The sequence below is a fragment of the Ochotona princeps genome, chromosome 11 (assembly GCF_030435755.1).
Source record: "Ochotona princeps isolate mOchPri1 chromosome 11, mOchPri1.hap1, whole genome shotgun sequence".
NCBI lineage: Eukaryota > Metazoa > Chordata > Mammalia > Lagomorpha > Ochotonidae > Ochotona > Ochotona princeps.
The window spans coordinates 38,540,650-38,559,778 of NC_080842.1; the positions used below are offsets into that span (position 1 = coordinate 38,540,650).

Genomic DNA, 19,129 nt, shown 5'->3' on the forward strand with positions numbered 1-19,129 from the left:
TTGTCATTTTCTTGATTGTCCCTTTGATGCAGAAAAAAAATTTTAATTTGGATGCAATTATATTTATTTTTTGTTTTCTTTCCCCTTTTATTTCAAATCTAATATGAAATTTCTCAGGAATATATATTATAGGTTCAGGCAGGCCTTATGTTTACCCATGGGATATGTCTATGAGGTAATTTTTTTTTTTTTTAAGATTTATTTTATTTTTATTACAAACTTAGATATACAGAGTGGAGGAGAGACAGAGAGGAAGATCTTCCGTCCGATGATTCACTCCCCAAGTGACCACAACAGCCGGTGCTGCACCGATCCAAATCCGGGAACCTGGAACCTCTTCCGGGTCTCCCACGCGGGTGCAGGATCCCAGTGCATTGGGCTGTCCTCGACTGCTTTCCCGGGCCACAAGCAGGGAGCTGGATGGGAAGTGGAGCTGCCGGGATTAGAACTGGTGCCCAAGTGGGATCCCGGTGTGCTCAAGGCGACTTTAGCCACTAGGCCGCACCGCCGGGCCCAGGTAATTTTTTTTATATTGTAAATTAAAATTCCAAACTTGTTCTTGCGTGGGTGAATCTCTAGGTTTCTCAGCATATAAAGTTTTGAAAAGACTACTTTCCCCATTCTTTGATCTTGGCTACCTTGTCAGAAATTCCTATCCAGTGTTCTGTAAGTCTCCTGGGTGACAGCCAATGCAGGCAGAAGTGTTTTGGGTTGGGTCCCTGCCATTTTTGTTGGAGACCCAGATGCAGTTGTAACCTCTTGGCTTCGCTCTGATCCATTCCTTGGCTGCTGTGGGTGCTTGAGGGGTTGGATTAGTGGATTGAGGACCTCTCTGTGTTGTCTCTTTCTCTTGTCCTTTGAAATAATTTCTTTAAAAAATGGTTTGGTTGGGGCTGGTGTTGTGATACAGCAAGCTATTCTGCCCTGTGGTGCTGGCATCCTGTGTGGTAACTGTGCCACTTCCAACCCAGTCCTCTGTTTATGGCCTGGGAAAAGCAGTGAGGGTGGCCAAAATTCTTGGGCCCATATGCCTATATGGGAGACCCCAAAGAAGCTCCTGTTTCCCAGCTTCGAATCAGCTCAACTCTGGCTGCTGTGTCCATTTGAGGAGTGAACCAATTTGGATGAAGTTCTGTGTCTTTTCCTTCTCTCTTTGTAAAATCTACCCTTGAAATAAAAATAAATTTATTTTTAAAATGCTTTGGTCATGTATTCAAGAGTTCCAGGCTTGCTGTTCTGTTGCATGGTAGACTCCATTAGAAAAGGCATTTCTCTTTCTGCAGTAAATACCCTCAGGACTTTGATAGTGATTAAGCCTTCTCGAAGATTGACTGTCTTTCCATTTATTCATATTGTCAGTTTTGTTTTGTAGTTTTCAGTATAGAAATATTTTACCTTCTTGGGTAAGTCTATGTTACTTTTATAATTGGAATTGTTTTCAGATTGTTCACTGGTAGTGTATAGAAATTCAGCTGACTGTTGTCCGATTGTGCATTCAGCTTTGCCAAAGTAGTAAAATGTTGGAAAATCTTTGACAGAACACATCTGGAAATCAGTGGAAATTAGGTTTGTTTCTTTAGACACTACTTAATATGTACCTGTACAGTGTGCATATTAAGGGCTTCTGCAGCCATATGTGGTCCTTTGGCAATTTGTTAACACTATTAATTTTAATTCTGACTGTTCAGCAACAAAAGACAAAAGAACTGTACACTTCATACCGGAGTATCAGATTGAGGATTGCTACCTGATGCTCATTCTCCCCGCCCCCAAACTCTTATTCTCAAGAGATAGACAAGTAAATTGCAGAGGATTAAGAGGGTAACAGGCATAGTATGAAGTAGGAAAGGATTTATACTGTATCTGTTAAAACAAAAGTGAATATTTTGGTTTGTGGTTTAGAGTGCTATTGGTTATCCAACTTAACTTTTGTCATTTATTATGTATTGTGCGCATTCCATGTTGTCCAGGTGCTTGCTGCGGAGTATAATTGTAGAGACGTTTCTCTACGGTGGTGTGATTAGTTAATCCCGCTGAGCAGCTGTGTCTACAGCACCTTCAGTACTATCGACAGATTGCTGAAGTTCTGGATTGTGCTTACTGAGTTTGAAATTAGTCATGTTTTAAATGGAATTAAGTTTGGTAGCATTGGCTTATTATTATTATTTGTAAGAAATTAGCAACAGCTTCTTAAATTGCCTTAGTAGAAAATACCCTGGGAATTGATGGTATAGATTAAAAGATCTTTGTTTTTGGCAACAATAGAATTGAATTATATGGGTAGTAAAGTCAACAAGCTTTTCCTGTCAGATTGATCAAAACAGTCTCTTGAAGAATGGCAAAATGTCTTACTTAAACAAATAGCTGTGTTGATTTCCGGTGGAGGTTGGTAATCCAAGCCTGTGTGTTAAAGCAGAAATGCATTGAATTGGCCAGCAAACTTAGTGGGGAGAGTTGAGTAACCTTGGAAATTCTGGAAGAGTGCCATCAGTAAGCCAAAAAGAATTTCTGGCAGGAAATGGTACAAATGAGAAATGTGGCTAAGGAAGTCCTTACTGACTGCTGTAGTGTTTCTGCATGTCATTAAAAAGTCCTGCTGGGAGTAAGTAAAGGGACCTACTTTGGGTAGCTAGATTGAGAATTGAAAGGTGGACCAAAACTTTGGAGCAGAGGTTAAAAATGAATGAATAACAAAGCTAGTGTGGTAGCTGTGTGGGTAATCCTCTGCCTGCAATGCTGGCATCCCATGTGGGTGCTGGTTCATGTCCCAGCTTCCTGATCCAGCCTCCTGCATATGGCTTGGGAAGGCAACAGAGACTGCCCAAGTGCTTGGACCACTGCACCAACATGGGAGACCCAGAAGAAGTTCCAGGCTTCTAGCTTCAGACCAGCCCACCTCTGGCTTGGGGAGTAAAGCAGTAGACGAAAGATATCTGTCGGGCCTGGCGACGTGGCTTAGCAGCTAAAGTCTTCGCCTTGAACACGCCGGGATCTCATATGGGGATTGGTTCTAATCCCGGCAGCTCCACTTCCCATCCAGCTCCCTGCCTGGGAAAGAGGTCAAGGACGGCCAAAACCTTGGGACCCTGCACCGCCTGGGAAACCCAGAAAGAGGTTCCTGGTTCCCGGTTCCCCGGCTTTGGTTTGGCACAACACCGGCCGTTGCAGTCACTTGGGGAATGAATCATCGACGGAATATCTTCCTCTCTGTCTCTCCTCCTCTCTGTATATCTGACTTTGTAATAAAAATAAATAATTCTAAAAAAAAGGTATCTGTCTCTCCTCTGTAAATCTCTGAAAATAGGCCTTTTTTTTTTTTTAAAGATTTATCAATTTTTATTTCAAAGTCAGATATACAGAGAGGAAGATCTTCCGTCCGATGATTCACTCCCCAGGTGACTACAATGGCCGGTGCTGTACCGATCCGAATCCGGGAACCTGGAACCTCTTCCAGGTCCCCACGCGATGCAGGGTCCCAAAGCTTTGGATCGTCCTCAACTGCTTTCCCAGGCCACAAGCAGGGAGCTGGATGGGAAGTGGAGCTGCCGGGATTGGAACTGGTGCCCAAGTGGGATCCCGGTGTGCTCAAGGCGAGGACTTTAACCACCAGGCCACACTGCCAGGCCCAAATAAGTCTTCTTTTTCTCCAAAAAATATATTTTCATTTGAAAATAAGATACACAGAGGGCAAAATCTTCCGTCCGTTGACTCACTACCCAAGTGGCCATAGTGGCCAGAGCTGAGCCAATCTAAAGCCAGGAGCCCAGAGCCTCCTCCAGGTCTCCCAGATGGGTTCAGGATCCCAAGGCCTTGGGCTGTCCTCGACTGCTTTCCCAGGGCAAGCACGGAACTGCGTGGGAATGGGGCCACTGGGGCAGGAACAAACATCCATATGGAATCCCAGCACGTACAAGGCAAGGTCTTTAGCCATTAGGCTACCATGCTAATGTTCTGATGGGAGGTATTTGAATCATGAAGTACAAAATTGAAGCTGCCTTTGACCCGCAACAGTACCTGAGATTACTGTATCAATAAGCTAACCAAGCTAGTTTGGCAGTCAGCTTCTAAAATGGCTCTCCCAATGATCTCTGACTGCTAGTATTCAGGTCCTTGTATATCTGCTTGTCTCCTTGAGTGTGGTTGAACCTAGTGACTTGATCTCTGTAATTATAAGAAGGGTAATATTCATGAATGTTGCACAAGAAACTGGATTATGGAAAGGGTTTGGCTTCCTTGTTGGGCTACACTCTTTCATTTGTTTTGAAGGAAGCCAGCTGCTGTTTTGTGTTTCTCTATATATAGAGTTCATGTAGTAAGGAAGTGGTATTTGTTCAACAGCCCAGCCCGTTGACTGATGCTTGCAAACAGCCGTGTGTGTTGAGCTTGGAAGTGCATCCTCCTCCAGTCAGCCTGCCTGGCTGACATGCTTCCTGGTGCACTGTGAGAGATCTGAGCTGGAGGTGGAGGCTCAGTTACACCCGGATTCCTGACCCACAGAGCCTGGGAGATAACATGTTTGTTGCTGTCAGCTATTACCTTTGGGGTTATAGGTTATGTAGCTCAAGAACTATGCAAGAAGGAATAGTGTAAGTATTTCCTCTTCTTAAAGGCTTAAACTTGGTTCCAAACTTGAACTCAATTAAGACCCCAATATTACATGAGCATAAACCTTTGTCTTTAAAGGTGCACAGACAAAATGATAGACACATTTAGAATTAATAGTTTAAACGAAGGTGACGGGCAAGGAATTGCTTTCTTTTGCCTGTGTTTCTTTTTGTCTCTTTTTAAAGATTATTTCTTTGAAAGTCAGTTACAGAGAAAGAGGGAGAGAACAGAGTGATCTTCTACCCACTGATTTGATACCCAGATGACCACAACGCAGAGGACTGGGCCAGGTTGAAGCCAGGAGCTTCGTCTTGATTTCCCAGGCACCTTAATAGGGAACTCTATCAGAAGTAGAACAGCCAGGACATGAACAGGCACCCATATGGAATGTTGACATCACCGGCAGTGGCTTTACCTGCTATGCACCTATGTGGGAGGCCAGGAGGAAGCTTCTGGTTTCTGGCTTTGGGCTACCTGGCCATTGTGGCTATGTGGGAAGTGAACAGCAGATGGAAGATCTCTTTCTAATTCTCTTTTTGGGGGGATACATTTGAGACTTTATTTTTTTTAATTGGGAAGGCAGTTTTAGAGGGGAGTAGGAAATATATTCTGCTGGTTTACTCCCCAAATGGCCACAACAGCTGGAGCTGAGTCAATCCAAAGTCAGGATCAAGAGCTTCCTTTGGGTCTCTTAAGTGACAGCAGGGAGCAGGATGCAAAGTGGAGCAGCTGGACTACCCACATCGAATGCTGGAGCTTGGGAGACAGAAGATTAGCCAATTGAACGATTGCATTGGTCCCCCTCCCCCTCTCATTTTCACCTTGAAGTAAAATAAATGTTTAAAATTTTTTTGAAAGATTTACAGAGAAAGAGATCTTCCATCTGCTGGTCAGTTCTACAAATGGTCACAATAGCCAGAGAGCTCAGCTGATCCGAAACTGGGTGCCAGAGCCTCTTCTGAGTCTTCCATTTGGGTGGAGAGGCTCAAGGTCTTGGATCATTCTCTACTGGTTTCCCAGGCCATGAGCAGAAAACTCGGTAGAAAGTGCAGCAGCCAGCACAGCTACAGGCGAAAGCTTAATCTGTACTGTGGCATTGGCCTAGAGATTAGTTAGTGTTTTTGTTTCTTAACTTTTTGTTTTCTTTACTGTTAAATAATTCAGAGGAATGCATGCCCAATGTGGGCCCCTGATTAGAGTGAGGAGGTTCAGGTATGGAGGAAGGAGGAGTGTGGGGCACATGTTAATTTTTTCTCCAGTGTCTGCTGGGAAGTAAGGAAGGGGAGAGGGCTGTTCTTTGCTGTTACATTATAGCAGCACTTGGGTGGGGGCTGTCCTTGGATGATGCCCTAGGGACCCCCATGTTGGGGAAATAGTGTTCCAAGGTCTTACTGGTTGACAGAGTCCACCTTAGGGCATCCACAGACCTAGGAACATGCTACAAAGCTTGGCCAAGAGAGCTATCCCACCTGTTCTTCCCATCCTCTAACAAGGCAGTCGATATCCCCTGCTGGCCTGGATGAGCTGGCTGTCATGTCCCCCATGTGCATCTGGACATACTGTCCACTACATGTACATCACCAACTAAGGAGGCCCAGTCCTGACACATGCACTCCAAGGTTGGACCTCGCATCCTGTGATTTTCCCTGTGGCCAGGGTCTGAGTCCAGTGGTCTTATTGGATAGTCCCCCAAGGAACTTTGGCTGGGGTGACTTCAGATTTGACTCTTGTGTGTGCCAGCCAGTGCAGTGCAGGGTCAGGTATGGTCTGTCAGCTGCTCAGTCAGTTCTGTCCTGGCCCCACACCTCCTGGGAACTAATAGATGCTGCGGCCCAGTCCAACCAGACTGCCTCAATGGTCCTCATACTACCAGCAGATGCTGTGGTCTAGTTGAGTTGGCTCCACCAGACAAACCCTACCAAACCCACCCCCAGCCCTGATTCTTTGTGCATGCAGGCTCTGCTACAGTCTAGCCTGGGTGGACCCACATCCCGTCTGGCTCTCATGCATACCCATGGGTGGTACAGCTTAGTTCAGCCCAACTGGCCGCAGACCAGGCCCTCATGTGTATCAGCAGTTATCACCTGACAGGGTACTGTGGTCAAGCCTTACATGTCTTAACTCCCTGTCTGGGCATTTGCCTAGCCCAGGCCTGGCCTGTGCATGTGCTGGCAGGTGCTACAGCCTGACCCTGCCCAGCCTCCTCCCATCCCCAACTCCCATGTGTGTCAGGTGAGTTCTGGCTCAGGCCATCACCAATCCCAGCACTTTACATACTGCGGTGGTTGCTGCAGTCCCATAGAGACAAGACCACAGATCCCCTAGATATGCCCCCTAATCCTGTTTTCTCAGGTCCCTGTGGGTGCTGCAGCCCATCCAGGCATGCCCCTCTTTCTGCCCCAGCTTTTGCGTGTTCCAGCAGGAGGCAGGTGAGGCTCTTTAGCCCAGTCCAGGTCTCCCATGTGGCTGGATGCCTTGTCCTGACCTAGACATGCCCTGCAATTTCCCCTTCTAAACTACTCAATTTCATCTCCCTACAAGTGTGGTGGTCCATCTTGGCAGATCCCAGAAGTCATTCCTCCCCTGTGAGATTTCCCTCTGCTCCTCCCACTCCAGTATGTCTGGGCAGTGGGCAGCCCATCCACCTGGGGACTGGTATAGCTTACACACAAATTTGGTCTTAACCAGCCCTAGAATGCCTGCCAGCTAATGGCTGATTTTCTCCCAGCTTGTATCACTTGGCTAAGTACAAGGCAACCTAGGCAATTGCTTTTAGCTGAGGGCCAGATATTAGTTCTTTAGAAGCTAATAGGTATAGAGGTTTAGAAGTGGCCCCACAATAGGGGAAAATAAGATGAGAATTCTAACACAATTCTTTTTTTTTTTTTTTAAAGACTTATTTATTTATTTTATTACAGAGTCAGATATATATAGAGGAGGAGAGACAGAGAGGAAGATCTTCCGTCCGATGATTCACTCCCCAAGTGAGCCGCAACGGGCCGATGCGCGCCAGTCCGAAGCCGGGAACCTGGAACCTCTTCCGGGTCTCCCACGCGGTGCAGGGTCCCAAAGCTTTGGATCGTCCTCAACTGCTTTCCCAGGCCACAAGCAGGGAGCTGGACGGGAAGTGGAGCTTCCGGGATTAGAACTGGCGAGGACCATTAAGACATGGCGTGGCCATTAAGACATAATATCGGGCCCGGCGGCGTGGCCTAGAGGCTAAAGTCCTCGCCTTGAAAGCCCTGGGATCCCACTTGGGCGCCAGTTCTAATCCCGGAAGCTCCACTTCCCGTCCAGCTCCCTGCTTGTGGCCTGGGAAAGCAGTTGAGGACGATCCAAAGCTTTGGGACCCTGCACCGCGTGGGAGACCCGGAAGAGGTTCCAGGTTCCTGGCTTCGGACTGGCGCGCATCGGCCCGTTGCGGCTCACTTGGGGAGTGAATCATCGGACGGAAGATCTTCCTCTCTGTCTCTCCTCCTCTATATATATCTGACTCTGTAATAAAATAAATAAATCTTAAAAAAAAATTCTTAAGGACTACAAAGAGTAGTTCATGTAATATAGAAAATGATCATAGCAAAAGATATAACAAGCCAATAAAGTCAGACAACCAGTTTTCCTAAGTCAAAGAGCAAATCAGAAGGCTCAGAGTATAGCTGACATTTACTCAACACCATTGTGTGTCCAATGTTTGGCACATTGGAAGTCCTTTAATATTCTCTACAACCCCCTTGCAGTAGGTTTGTTAATATCATTCCTCGGCAGATAAATGAATGCCATCGAGATAGATTTGTACCTAGGAATAACTTAATGAATTTTTAAATTTTAAGATAAAAATAAATAGATAAGATACAAGTTATCTGCAAATTAGTGTGTATCAGTTGGTATTATATGTTTTCCATAATTAAGTGCTAGAACTGTGAGGCCCCGTATAGCCAGTCAGCATGTGTTTTTAATTAAAATCAGCTCAGATAAATTCATTTTCTTTGTGCTATCCACATTGAGAATGCTCAGTTGCTACCCATATGACTCATGACTACACTATATAGGGTAGAATAGGGCATTTCTGGGTACTGAGTGAGTGGTATAGCCAGCTGATCTTCAGCCTGCCATGCCAGTGTCCCATATAAGCACCAGTTTATGTCCTGGCTGCTCCACTGTGATCCCGCTTCCTACTTGTGGCATGGGAAAGCAGTGGGTATTGCTCAAGTGCTAGGGCACCTGTGCAGTGTGAGACCCTAAAGATGATGCTGGCTCCTGCTTCAGATAAGCTCAGCTCCAGCTGTTGAGGCCATTTGGGAAGTGAACCAGCAGGTGGAAGATCTTTGTCTCTAAATCCGCCTTTCAAATAAAAATAAATGTTCTTAAAAAGGGTCGTTTCCATTATCATAGCAACTTGTACTAGACCAGTGATATGCTAATGGATAATAGAATGGGATCCAGGAAATTTTGAAGAAAAAGTTTTTAACCTGAACATTTTTCTGTGACAGAAACTAACAGGAATCCCTTCAGAAGCCAAATTTCAGACTTTGAAAGCAGTTATTTCACTGTAGCCAGTTGGACTCCAGGACTTTGCCTTTCCTTTGGGTAATCATGAATAGGAAGCAGCAGCTTTGGGCCCACTTCTGTTAGAATTACCTAAAACATCCTAAAAATCAAGTTGGTCACTTTCTTGATCCATGGGGGTTTTGGAGGTAATTCATCAGTGCCTCTTTCTAGAAATACTATCTTTGGCTTCTAGAACTCTTTCTAGTTGCAAAGCAGTTCTGCTTTCCTCTCTGATTCTTCTATTTCATACCTGAAAGTGTAGGATAGCTTCAAGGCTCAGTCCTGCAAATAGATGTCTGGTTTTCTATATTTCTGCTAATTAAGTAGGGAATCACCTTTAAATGTCATGTGACTTTAGTACCTTCTGTGATCTGTTGAGATCCGGATTGTGTGTGTGTGTGTGTGTGTGTGTATCTATCTATCCTCATCCCTAAACTGCTAGCTAGCTGCCTGCAAACATTTCTACTAGTATGTCTAGTTGGTGTACACCAAAGATGTGCACATGGAAAATCTGATTTCCTTTTCACTCCAATTCTGCTTTTTTATAGTGTGTCTCAGTAAATGATACTGCTTTCCTCTCCATTGGCCTTGGCTCTTAAAACATCGGAGCCATCCTCTGATACATTTGTCAAGGCAGTGCTATCTTTTTTTTTTTAAGATTTTTTTTTTTTTTTTTATTGGAAAGTCAGATATACAAAGAGGAAGATCTTGCATCCACTGATTCATTCCCCAGGTGGTCACAATGGCCAGAGCTAAGCTGATTAGAAGGCAGGAGGCCCCAGACCTCCCACATGGAAGACTTGGGAGACTCCTGGGAGTCCATGGGAGGAAGATCCTGGCTTCAGATTGCAGGAAGATCCTGGCTTCAGATTGGCTCAGCTCTGGTCATTGCATCCGCTTGGAGAGTGAACTATCAGACGGAAGGCAGGAGCCAGGAGCTTCTTCCAGGTCTCCTGCACAGGTGCAGGGTCCAAAGGCCTTGGATGGTCCTTGACTGCTTTCCCAGGCCACAAGCAAGGAGCTGGATGAGAAGTGGGGCCACCAGGACAGGAACCAGTGCCCAACTGGGATCCTAGCGCATGCAGGAGAGACTTTACCTACTAGTACTGCGGCACACCAAAGGCAATGCTGTCTCTCAAATTGTTTCCAAATCAGTTGGTTTTTTGAGGCCATTTGGGAGTGAACCAGCTTAAGTGAACTACCATTTAAGCCTTGTCCACCCTTATCTCTTAGTTAGGCTGCGTTTCTCCTTCAAGTTTTGCACTGTATAGACAAAGCATAATGACTTTAAACACTGGCCCTTGTATTTTTAGGGTACTTAGCACTCTGGCAGTTTCTGTATTTACTACTCGTTAGTTTATAGTATTTTACCATCACAATATTGTAAGTTCCATGATGGTAGAGATTTTTGCCCTTCTTATATTTCCTTAGAGAAATATTTTAGAGTGATTATTCTCCAGGAATGAGCAAAATTACAGAAAAGATCAATCTTAATAACTGGAACAAGTCCAAATAGAAAACATTTAATGGCTTTTTGTGTGTGGGTTTTTTTATTTTAAACTTTTCCATGAAGCAAACTACATTGCAGAAAACAAAATGATGTTAAAAGTACTTTTTTCTTTAATTTTGACAATCTTTTTTTTTTTTTTAAGATTTATTTATTTTATTACAAAGTCAGATATATAGAGAGGAGGAGAAACAGAGAGGAAGATCTTCCGTCCGATGATTCACTCCCCAAGTGACCACAATGGCCGGTGCTGCGCCAGTTCGAAGCCGGGAACCAGGAAGCTCTTCCACGTCTCCCACGTGGGTGCAGGGTCCCAATGCATTGGGCCGTCCTCGCCTGCTTTCCCAGGCCAGAAGCAGGGAGCTGGATGGGAAGTGGAGCTGCCGGGATTAGAACTGGCGCCCATATGGGATCCTGGTATGTTCAAGGCGAGGACTTCAGCCGCTAGGCCACGCCGCCGGGCCCAATTTTGACAATCTTTACATGGTTAATAAGGGCACAAAGATTCAAGGGCTACAGGAAAGTGGGTTAGACTATTATTTCTACATTCTCTTCTTTTTCTGTATCTGAGGTATCATTTGGAAAGCATGATTACAATTGTTTGAAGAGTATGATGCAAGGAGCAGGCATTTAGCCCAGAGATCACAGACAGCTGTGTCCACATGAGTGCCTGGTTTAGTTCTGGATTTCTGTCACCAGTGTCCTGCCTCTCATGTGGCATTTTCCTAGTCTCCCTGGTCCGTTTTGGGTATTTTGGAGTGAACCAATAAATGGGAGAATCTATCTTAAATATTTAAAAACTATAAAATGAATATAGTGAATTACAACTTAAACATGGTTGCAGACCAAATCGTGAAATTGTTCATCCGAACTAACCTAGGAGAATTGAAAGAAAAAGGATTTAAAAAAAAAAAAGACAAAAGAATTTTCTGAACTAAGTTTCTTTTTCTGTAATTGAATATGAGATGTTCATTTTTAGTTAAAGTTATGGTGAACTCATTCTTCACGTTTTCTAGGTTATTTAGTCTGTGGATATTTTTTCCTAATCTAAAATTGTCACTGCTATTTAGGTTACTGTTAAGTAATAGGTGATGTAAAGTAAATATTTGTTGTGATTTTTTTTTTCTTTTAAGATTTGTTCATTTATATGAAAGAATTAGAAGAGACAGAAATCTTCCATCTGCTTTCTGGCTCATTCCCAAGCTGGTTACAGTGGCTTGTGATTGGCTGACTGAAAACAGGAGCCCAAACCTTGGGCCATTTTGCTGTCTCTCTCATGCCAATAGCATGGAGTTGAACCACAAGTGGAAAAAACAACGCTCAAACCAGTGCCTATATGGGGAAGCTAGCCTCATAGGTGGTGATGTTTTTCTGCTGTACTACTCCTTACCCCCAATATTTATTTATTGTTAGAAAGAACATCCAGCTAGTACAAGTCCTTAGGTATTATTTTTTACTTTAAGTTGTAGCTCTTTATACCCTATCGATTGTCAAGCCTTATTTTCTGTCCCCTTTTGCCTTTGCGTTAGTGTTAGTCATCCAGCTTGGTTTGCTATGAGGATTCAATGTCCAGTATACTAGCATTACCATGTTACTGTACAGGTTCAGGTTGCTATTGTTGAATGCCCAGATTTCTGGAGTAGTTCTTCATTGGTTTTCACTTTTTTGTCTGCTTACCTCCCATTTTTCAGTCGTCTTCACTTTGAGTAATATAAGACACCATGCAATTGATTAGCGTTAGTTAAGACTTTACAGTGGACTCCTTTTGTCATTAGGATAAAGTCTATAAAAATTTTTTTGCATGCCTAAAAGATGTCTTTACCCTTTTTGTCTAAATATTCTTTGTATCCAACCTCTTGTGGGCTGGAGAATTTGTCAGAACACAAATTTGAGTTCAGTGTGATTTTCCCCCCTTCAAGATAGATGGACAATGACCTATTTCCACATTGCAACCATAAGTATAATTTATAAAGATTTTAGGCAGATGTTGATAGTCATATAGCCATTCTTATTTTGTAAATATCTTAATAAGGCATAGATGTAGGAGCTTGGTGTAGCACTGCTTGTTTGTATAGTCTCCATTAGAAATAGTTTGTGCTAAATTTGATAAAGCAACTAAGTGAGGAGCTTTCTGAAATTAATTATAAGCCTATTAATACTAGTAAACATCTAATAAACATAATAACTAACTTTAGGTTTAGAGTGCTCACTTTGTGACTCTAACATTTGTAACAATTATGTGCCAAGGCTTATTATCTGTTAAGATCATACCTGTAGACTAACTGCGTTAGCAACTGTTTATCTTTCTGTTCTTTGTTGCAGGAGGGTATGATTCCATTCCATTTTATCCAAACATGATATCAGATTATCCAGGAACAAGTTATAAAGAAGGGAGACTGGTTCCAGAACACATCTCTGGAAATTACCCTATGGACCTTGACTCTAATGGCAACATTACAATGTAGGTTTTCTGTGAGCATCAACAGCCAGTGGTCTTTGTAGAGCTTATCATATAACATGTTCCTGTTCACTTGACAGGGGTTGAGGAAAGGTCATTACAAAGACTGTTAGCTCTTTTTGTTTTCCATGCAGATTTTTCCATAATCTGGTTGTTGGAAATCACAGTGAATTGAGGTAGTATTTTGACCAAAAGGCAGAGGAGCACAGAAGTGCTGTTCTTGACCAATCCGATTCTTTCTATTGTGAGTTTATACACAGCACAGAGGCCACATAGTGAGGCCATTGGAGCATTTGTGAGTTCAGACTCCAGTGAGCTGGATAATTTGAAATTTTTTTTGCTTTTTAACCTAGATTAAAGTAATTGGAACAACCTGGAAAGCTTGTTTTTACTTCTGCATCCAAAGTTCAGATGGCAGCCTCAGACAAGATTCATTTCTTTGCATTTACTGCCTGTTTAACCATCAGTGCCACTCTGTGAGGCAGGATTTTAAAGATGAGGCCACTGAGGCTTAACAATGCTGGCTTAGTTGCTTCTTCCAGGGTCATACAAATAATGATGTAGTGGAAATTTGACCATTAGAGCTTTTACCATTTCCTGTACAAGTTTCCTATTTCAAATATGGCCCTTAAAATGTCTTATAAGTTGCTAAAATGAAGATATGCTGCCCCCAGCCCTTGAGAATGAGTTCTAGAATAGGAACATGGTGAATGGGGTTCCTGGCCTACACAAACAGCTTCATCTTAACATTATAGTGTGCCACAAGGGTACTTTATTCTGTGTGTGCCATGCTGCCACACTAAAAGTAATGAAAGTAGCCATGAAATTTGCCCCAGATCAGTGCTTGCTGCCCTCCTCCCTTTGACCTATCAGGCTACAGAAGTATGTCCTAGTCAATGCCAAGTGGGGAAAGAGTGAAGAAAGTCATAGGAATGCATTTGAAGCCAAAGGAAGAAATGGTTGAGGCTACTCCATAGAGATAGATGAGCAAATCAAGCCTTATTCACTTCTGAGAAGGAAGCGGTTCCTAAAGAGACAGCACAAATCTAACTTGCTCTTCAGGGGGATACCTTAAATCTTGAATATAACACTTTGTAGGAATGTCCTGACCCTTGTGAAAATTAATGAGAACTTTGAGCTCCCTCTAGAGGTCAACAGTGATAAAGGAACATCTTGATGATCTGTAGGGAAATAGCTGTATCTAAAGCTAGTAGCAAGAAACTAACTTTTTATTATGTACGTTCCAGTGATATTCTTCCATATAAAGGCATTATCGTTTAAGAAGAAATTTGGATTGATAGTTGTCTGATTCATTTTATGAGGTCAGTTGTGAAGTTCAGCATTGTTACAGAAGGTTTATGGAGCACATAGAAGTAGAAAGACAAAAAAGGAGTGTGTACACAAACAAAACTTGTTTGTTAAGGGTAGTTCTCGTAAGATTTGAAACAGCCCAGATCAAAGTGAGAATTTGATTTCTGTACTGTTAGAGGCAAGAATGCTTTGACATTGGACCCTTAAATTGAAAAAGGTAATCCGTATTCCTGCTTTGCTCTCATCCCTGCCATTCCTATATCTGAAAATAAGAAAGCAGTGCATATTAGAAGTTTAGTATTAGAAAGTGACTGTTACAGGCATATGCTAAGACTTCCAAGTAAGCGAACAAATGTGATTTCTTGAGTTTTGGAACTGCAGCTAACCAAATGAGGAAACTGTTTTAGAACAGCTTACGCAAAGTTACATATATATTGAAGTTTGGAAATGCTCAAAAAATGAAAGAATAAAAGCATCTGGAAGGAACCTAGAAACCAACTTGAGAGAATGCCCAACAAAGGCTAAATATGGAACTACTAGAGCTACACAGTAAATTACTTAATATTATACTGGTAATTCAAACTAAAAAATTCATGAATTCATACTGATAAGTTATTTTATGAATAAGTAAATGGTGGAGAAGAGACATTTCAAATACAGAAGAATTCTACAAGTGATTGATGTGCATAGCTACTTCCATCAAAGAGGGTGTAGATTTTTCCCCTCATCCATTACATGGGGGCCGCATTTGCTGATTTCCTTCCAGAGTACTAAAAAGACATGGGCGGAGCTTGACAGCAGAGAAACCTGCAGATAGATAGTACCTTAACCAGATATGCTCAAATATATTCTTTAAGTCATTTATGATGCTGTGGTAAGAATGGCTGGTCTTCATCTCCGGTCCCACAATCCCAAATTGAAGGATATACAGCAAAGTCCCTGATAGTACTCTTCAAAACTTCCTAGGCCATCAAAAACAAAACAAGTCCAAGAAACTGTCACAGTCAAGAGGAATCTAAGGAGACATGGTGACTAAATATAACGGAGGAGGACCCTGGATGGTATCCTGGAATTGAAGAGGGACATCAGGAGGAAAAAAAAACAGTGAAATTTGAAACTACAGAGTTTAGTCAGTAATAGTATACCAGTGTTCTTTAGTTGTAACAAACGTGCATTAGTAATAGACGAAACTAGGATAGTACAGGTTATATAACCACTCCCTGTATTATCCTTGCAATTCTCGTGTCCATATCAACATTAGTGCACACGAGGATGAAGGTACTAGATTCATCTAAACAAAAATTTCTGCTAGTAAGTTTGGTTTCTTTTATGTGTCTCTACATTGACACTTGGGTTATGTAGTTGCTAACTTTCACGTATAGCAGTATGGGAAAGCCTATCTCCTAACAATGTAGCAGAGTAATAGATGACTAGAGAATGTCCAGTGACGCTGCAGCAGTGCTGCTAGCTGAGTAGGACAGGAAGTATCTGCCTTAGTTCCATTCTGATTTTGTCATCTGTTTGTTTCTATGTTACTAAAAGCATCTCGTTAAATCACTTGTTGATGAATTCAAAGTCCCTTAGTGATGATCCAAACTAGTGTCTTTTCAGGTCTTCCATTATCTATATTAAAATTTTTTCAAAACTTGTTATTTCCAACCATTTTCCTCATTTATTCCTCCAATAGATGTGGTTAGTTATGTAACTGTCTAGAGAGATGTTTTGTGTGATCTGTGAACAGTAAATACTGACGACAGAGACATATCCATGTTTTTCCTTATAAGAATTTGAAGTAAACACAGATTGACTTTGAGCAGTTAAAGCTATATGCCTAGAGTCTTTATTGTGCTCGCCTCAGAGTTAATGAAGAGGCAGGGCTTATTGAAGAGAGGTGTAAAGGAAAGAAAGGACTTCTGGGGAAAAAAAGAGCAAACTGTGAAAGAAAGGATATAACAGGATAAGAACATTTCATGGCAAGACATTCACCAGCATGTTTTTATGCTACATGATTTTTTCAGGTTATTTTGATAGATTAGCTTCTGAAAGTAAGATACTGTTAGAAGAGTATGAACCCCTCCTGGCTTTTGCTGAGGGTTGAAAAATGGTTCCAAGGGGTTATAGTAATACCTGCTGCTATCCAGAATGTGAAGACCTCAATCTCTGAATGTTTGTTAGTTTTTCCTCTGTAGTCACAAAGCTTTTTGAACCTGGCGTCTTTTATTTGGCCTGATGCATTTTTTTAAGGTTGATTTATTTGAAGAGTTGTTGGACAGGGAAGAAGGGAGACAGGGTTGGGAGAGATTTCTTCTACCCACTGGTTCATTCTCCAGATGGCCACGAGGGCTGGACAAGGCTGAAGCCAGTAGCCAGGAGTTTTCTTCCAGGTCTCCTAAGCACTTGGACCATCTTTGCTGCTTTCACAAGAGCATTACCAGGGAGCTTGGCTGGAAGTCTGCTGAAACAGAAAGCTACTCTGGTACGGGATACTGGCATCACAAGTGGCAGCTCGATACACTATGCCATTCTACTGGGCCACCTGTAACCAACCAATCTAGTTACTTACCTACCTCCTTCCTTCCTTCCTTCCCCTCTCCCTCCCTCCCTCCATTGATTGATTGATTGATTGATTTAGAGGTTTATTTTATTTTTATTGGAAAGTCAGATATATGGACAGGAGGAGAGACAGAGAGGAGGATCTTCTGTCCAATAATTCACTCCCCAAGTGGCCAAAACAGCCAGAGTTATGTTGATCCCGAGTCAAAAGTCTCTTCTGGGTCTCCCCTGCAGGTGCAGGATCCCAAGGCATTGGCTATCCTCAACTGCTTTCCCAGATCACAAGCGGGGAGCTGGATGGAAAGTGGGACTTCTGGGATTAGAACTGGCCGTATGGGATCCTGGTGCATGCAAGACAGGAGTTTAACTGCTAGGCTACCACGCCAGGCCCCACCTGTAACCTTTAAACTGAACAACGCTGTAGTCATTCATTCTTTGTGCATACAAAGAGATTTTTTTTGTACTAAGCAAATGCAAGTATACATGAACAGCATTTGGAAGGATATATATTGAAATTGAGTTTGCATTTAATAAAAGCAAATTAATAAGCCATAACAAGTGATCTTAAAATCTTGTGTATAAATACAATGTAGACAGATAATTAACTAGTTGAGCTGTTGTGCTGGCCCCACAGTAACGTATTATTTATAAAAATTAGTGATGATTGTAATTTCGTGACCCTCTGACTGAAAGTTACTTTGTTTCTAAATTATTTAAAATGTGTTACTAGTTCATCTTATTAGTATTATGTTAATAATACTAATACATGTAATAATACTATTATATGCAGTTATTACCATGTGTTTTGATTTGATTTGATTCTATTCATTCATTTGGGACACAGTTCTCAAGTAGAATTGTAAAGTCAACAAATGATTTGATAAAATGCCTTAACACAAAAGCTACGATGCTTTCGTAAGGAATGCTGAGACTAATTAATAGTAATTTCGGTGATTTAATCTATAGTAAGTTAGTGGTCATCATTTATAATATTTCCCATTATCTAGCTTGTATCTTGTTGGTAACATTTTTAAACACTTGGCTACCTGTTCTATTAGAAACATAACAAGAAGGAAACGGTATGCTCCAAGAAAGTGCAAACAGACTGTCACTTCGACCATTGTCAACTTCTGTTCTGTTGCCCAAACAAAGCAATTACTGACAGTTGAGAAAAACAAGGTGCTGTCTGTAGCACTGACATTTGAGGCTGGTTCAAACCTGACTGCTCTGCTTCTGATCCAGCTCCTTACTAATGAGCTATAAAAAGCAGTGCTTTTGGACCAAGTGTGAGGTACTTGCCATTCACATGGCGGGGTCCAGTGAGGCTCTGGCTTTAGCCTTTCCCAGATCTAGATGTTGTGGCCATCTGGAGAGTGAGGCAGCAGATGGAAGATCCATTTCTATAACTCTTTAAATAGATAAATCATAAGGGGGGAAAAAAAAACAGGGAACCCTACCCCTAACCCTGCTATTGCAACATTAGGAATTCCTAGACTTTTATTAATATTATATTTAGATTCAGCTTTTTATAAAACTTCATGTTATGTAACGTAGAAGTCTGCTTTTAAAATTATTAATGTGTTGTCTTAATGCATAATAGGACAGTTGACTAATGCTTTGATAGATGTCTCCCTTTGATTAGCTGTGTTAGAATATTATTTTATAACATTAATACAGGAATTTTTTCATTTGTAAAATAGCATCATAGGGAAGATCCTTTCCCTTTCAAAAGGAGAAATTTTTTTGTTCCTTGACATTCTTCATGGGTTAGTGAGAACCTATACATAAAGTTCCGTTTTACTAGATCTATAGCTCATTATTTGTGGCTTTTCACTGTTTTTGCTTTAAAACTAGTATCAAGGAAACTAAATTGTGTGTGTGTGTGTGTGTGAGAGAGAGAGAGAGAGAGCACGCGAGATCTCTCTTTTTAACCTTGTGTGCATTGTTCAGAGATTAGAATTCTCTTCATTGCAACATTCTCAGATTGATGATGAAAGTCACTAATCACTCCTTCTAATGATATTTTAGAGTTATGCTACCTGGTATGGTAGCCACTTTGTTAAAATTCAGTAGTTACAAATGGCTAGTGACGTTTCTTGTATGATAGCAGAACTTTTTAAGATTTATTTATTTTTATTACAAAGTCA

At 41.9% G+C, this 19,129-nt stretch overlaps 1 protein-coding gene across 2 annotated transcripts in view; it reads left to right on the forward strand.

The window, feature by feature from the left end:
- Nucleotides 1-19,129, forward strand: part of PPP2R2A (protein phosphatase 2 regulatory subunit Balpha) — an 83,120-nt gene that overhangs the window by 30,073 nt on the left and 33,918 nt on the right. Inside the window, exon 3 of one of the 2 annotated variants that reach the window (XM_058670040.1) lies at nt 12,983-13,121. The exons of the other annotated variant lie outside the window; for it this stretch is intronic. Coding sequence (XP_058526023.1) covers nt 13,106-13,121 — 16 coding nt within the window. The 5' untranslated portion in view covers nt 12,983-13,105. The remainder of the gene's footprint in view (nt 1-12,982; nt 13,122-19,129) is intronic. 2 annotated transcript variants of the gene reach the window in all.